Source organism: Bemisia tabaci, chromosome 5 (assembly GCF_918797505.1).
Source record: "Bemisia tabaci chromosome 5, PGI_BMITA_v3".
Classification (NCBI taxonomy): Eukaryota; Metazoa; Arthropoda; class Insecta; order Hemiptera; family Aleyrodidae; genus Bemisia; species Bemisia tabaci.
The window spans coordinates 54,492,260-54,496,209 of NC_092797.1; the positions used below are offsets into that span (position 1 = coordinate 54,492,260).

General features: G+C 40.0%; 1 protein-coding gene across 1 annotated transcript in view; it reads right to left on the reverse strand.

Annotated features, from left to right (window-relative positions):
* LOC109039886 (Ionotropic receptor 8a) overlaps positions 1 to 2,001 on the reverse strand; it is a 67,330-nt gene extending 65,329 nt beyond the window's left edge. The window contains exon 1 of the mRNA XM_072300954.1: positions 1,840 to 2,001. Coding sequence (XP_072157055.1) covers positions 1,840 to 1,939 — 100 coding nt within the window. The 5' untranslated portion in view covers positions 1,940 to 2,001. The remainder of the gene's footprint in view (positions 1 to 1,839) is intronic.
* Between the last annotated feature and the right edge of the window lie 1,949 nt (positions 2,002 to 3,950).

Here is a 3,950-nt window from a genome sequence, read left to right on the forward strand (position 1 = left end):
ATCGGATGAGCTCTGCCTATGAGAAAACTCACGTACTTGAGAGCTCATCTGAAACTGGAGGTGTTGGGTTTTTACACAGTCCATTTTATGTAAACGAAGGCTGAGCCGAGGGGTGCACCGCAAGTGTGGACCCGAATAAAGATGTCGCATGACTTATTCATGACTGGTTTTTCTTGTCTCGCGCTTTTCGCTTCGCCGAGGAGCGGAGAATCAAATTAAAAGACCATTAATTTGACGTCCTCTTAATTTATTCAACGTCAGCGTGATGAGTTAAAGGTCCGTCACTTCAAAATGCCGCTGCCTCAGGAGAGGGTTGAGATCGATCAGAGGGCAATCTTACTTGAGAGAAAAAGATACCATTGGGCCATCGAAAGAAGAGTGAGTTAAAGCTCTTCTCTGCATGTTTTCTCCTCAGAGTAGGTCAGTTACGCTGGTCACAGAATCGTAATTTGATTCTTGATTCTTGTAGATTAGATATCTATATTATACAGCTACAAGGAAAATCTTGGAAGCACTATTTCTGACGAACTGCCGGACCGATAAGGATGATCTTCACATGTATGTCATCTGTAGTAGATGTAGATGTGCAAAAAATTATGAAACCCCGAACTTTTAATGTTGTAGAGCTTTTAAAGCTCATGCCACTTAAGTCCAATGATAATAGCGTGAGAGATATGTCGTTTCCGCTAGAAACGTCAAGGTGTGGGATTCTACCTGAGTGACTCGAATAAACAATAAAACAATGGAAAAGCTAGTGAAGGGCTCCTCATTCGAAGAGTTGAGGAAAGGTGCATCGCTCAGGGTTCAAGGTTCAAGGTCCAAGGTATAAGGTTTAACTCAATTTTTCCTGTATTCTTCCGGCTTCGATTTGTTGCATTGGTCGATTTACTTGATTGCTGAATTTCTATTAATATTTACAGCAGATAAACAGCAGATACAAAGTTAGAAGGCAGGCGCTGCGTCGCGTCTGGACGGACCAAATATTATTAACTCTTAATGGTCGAAATCCGATTTTTTTTTAAATTAAGTATTTAAAAATAACAAAATAAATGGAAATTTCTCCAGTAAGTGCACTGTGAAATTATGTACATTCAGCTATTCCTCATCATTTACAAATCCGAGTGTTACGTCAAAAATTTTGAAATCGATGCAGCTCGAACACAAAATGATGTATTAAAATGGAAGAACGTTTTTGCATATACATATGCGTAAAGGGCCCGCGAAGCGGGCCTGAGGGCGCGAGGCGCCCTCCCGGGGGTTGGGCCGCGTAGCGGTCAGGGGGCAGGGCCCCCTAGTACAAATAATAAGATCTGTCCAAACAGCAACTTTCTACGTTCAATATTAACCGAGACATCACCCTTTGTAAATCCGAGTTTTTGACGTCTACCGCGGTAGTGACATTCTTTGGTTTCATTCATCTTGCTTTCATCCGAGTTTCATGTGAAGTAACTGGTGTAAGTGTGCGTCATACTGACTTAAGAAAGTAAGGTGGAAGAAACCAAGGAAGGGTCACTACTGAGGTGGATGACGTCAAAACCCGTATTTTCAAAGGGCGATATCTCAGTTAATATTAACCGTGGAAAGTTGCTGTTTGGTCGCATCGTATTGTTTTTAGACGTTCTACGAGAATCAAGCATCAAACCACGAATCTGTGACCAGCGCAACTGACCCATTGTACCGAGAGAGCGATTCACACGGTCAAACGAAACTTCCAAAATTACAGACACGCCCATACTCGCGCGAAGTGCCGCAGTCGAGATTATGTGCCTTTCCAGTCTCACCGTCGCGTCGCATCGATGTGAACGCTACTACTTGTTCATTCAAAACAGCACCAATTACCTACCAACTTTTCGATAACTTTTTGAAATTCCGATGAAATTTGTCCGCGTGAACCCTTTGTACCACAATCAACCTCCTTTGGTTCCCATGGAGTCTCCATATCTTTCAATGTTTTCACAGCCTCAAAAATCAACTGAGATGCGAGCTCCAAAAATTTATCCGTAATCTGGTGAAAATAAATTAAAAATTTGTCGATTAGGATGACAATTTGAAAATGCTTGATAGGAGGCATTCGGATTATCACAAATGAAAATGATTGAGAACTAGAATGCAAATGCATATTTTGCAGGAATCGAGCAGCATTGAAACGAATTACACTTTCAGTATGAGAAGTCAGGAGAGTCAGGATTCAAAAATACACGTTTAAATTGCGTCTCGTAGAAATAAATCTTCAAATCTCTTCTCCCCTTCTCCCTCTCGAGATCCACAGGAAAAGAACCTAACTGTCGGAATACATATGCCTTTTCTTAAATAATTAAATGTTTAACACACCACTTAGCTCAAAAGATTTGAATTTGAATGTAAATAGACTTTCTCTGTTTGTACAAAACTGGACTTTAGGCTTGCTATTTATCATTTGATATTGACATTGCTTCCATGAAAACTTCTAGTGCTCATTTCTCGATACGCCTTAACAAAAAAATGTAAGAAATAAGTACACAATAACATGCTTCTTCGTAAGATTTTTTTTATTTATTTCGGATGTATTGTTAGCACCCATATTATCAGCACAAATTAAATTAAAAATGAAAAACTCAGTTTTCTTATTAAAAAAAAAAAGAAGCCAGTTTTTGTGTGTTCCTCGATATCTGCGTTCTAATCGATCAATAAATCAACTAATCAGAAAACATCATCGGGAAAGCTTGGATCATGTCATGGAGATATTCGTTTAATGGCGCCAGCATGACCCCACTGATTGCTCCACCCCGACGTTTTTGAAGAGTTCATCAATGTTCTCCGATGAGGTTACATAGAAAGATATCTCCTGCTGAATGAGAAATACCAACCCCAAAACGGAGCAAATGGTAGGAGATTTGAATATAAAGACCGTTAATGATGAGGCATTCAAAATCTCTATTTTGGTGTTGAGAGGAATATCCTTATTGAGAAAAGCTCGTTTAATCTCCGCACTCTCCAGTGTCTACAATGCTTTAAATCATGTACTCCCATGCGTACAATTAAAATAAAAAACAAGCAGAAAAATCCAACATGAATATGTTGGAAAAGCGTGCCGAATAACTAAAATGTTGGACACATACCTACTATTTTCACGTCTTTGTTATTTGCATCAATTGGTACTTTTTGCTAAATTTGGGAGAAAATATTGATTCATGAACGTTGAATGTAAATTGATTTTAAAGATTCCGTCCAATTATCTTGATTTTAAGCTGATATGCGGCATTTCGCACGACCGTGATTTGGGCGAACTGCCGTGCATCGAAATCGCGTTGAGTTAATCTCTTTGGATTTCGAACTGTAACTTCTCTCCTATTCGGCCGATTTTTACAAATGAGGTATCTTTTTATTTGTACTTTAACGCAAAGTAAGGAAAAACTCGCTAAATAGACGGAAAACAATTTTTGTGAAAATTTGGTGGATCCTGGTGTCACGGTGAATGGTTAATCGGGCGTGGAAGATAATAGGTTCGACGAGGCGACCCTCTCCTCGCCGTCTTTTATTGCCTTGCTCGAAACCTGACACCCAAAGCTATATCAGGAGATAACTGCAGTGGTTTGAGTGGATTTCTGCAGGGGCCACGGTTAGTACATGGTATAAAGAGTCACGAGGCTCATCACAGATTGCACTTGCAGTGCAAGACGCTCATTGGCTTTAGAGTTTTGGCGGGAAAGAAGGTTCTAGAGTTGAGTCCTCCGAGCGTAAGAAAGCTTCTATGAGGTTTTTGTCAAATGAAATAATACGGTTTTGACAGGAAAATGTTCTCAAGGGTTCCCAATTAGCAGTTCATTCGGTTTTTTGGTAAGAGACCATCAGGGCTTGACAGTATAATGGTTCAAAGACAAGAAAACGGGTTCGAGGAAAAAAATATTTGGACGGCCCGTTGAATAGCATTGGTTGATCGGTGTGCTGTGCTATGGTACATCCGAGTGATT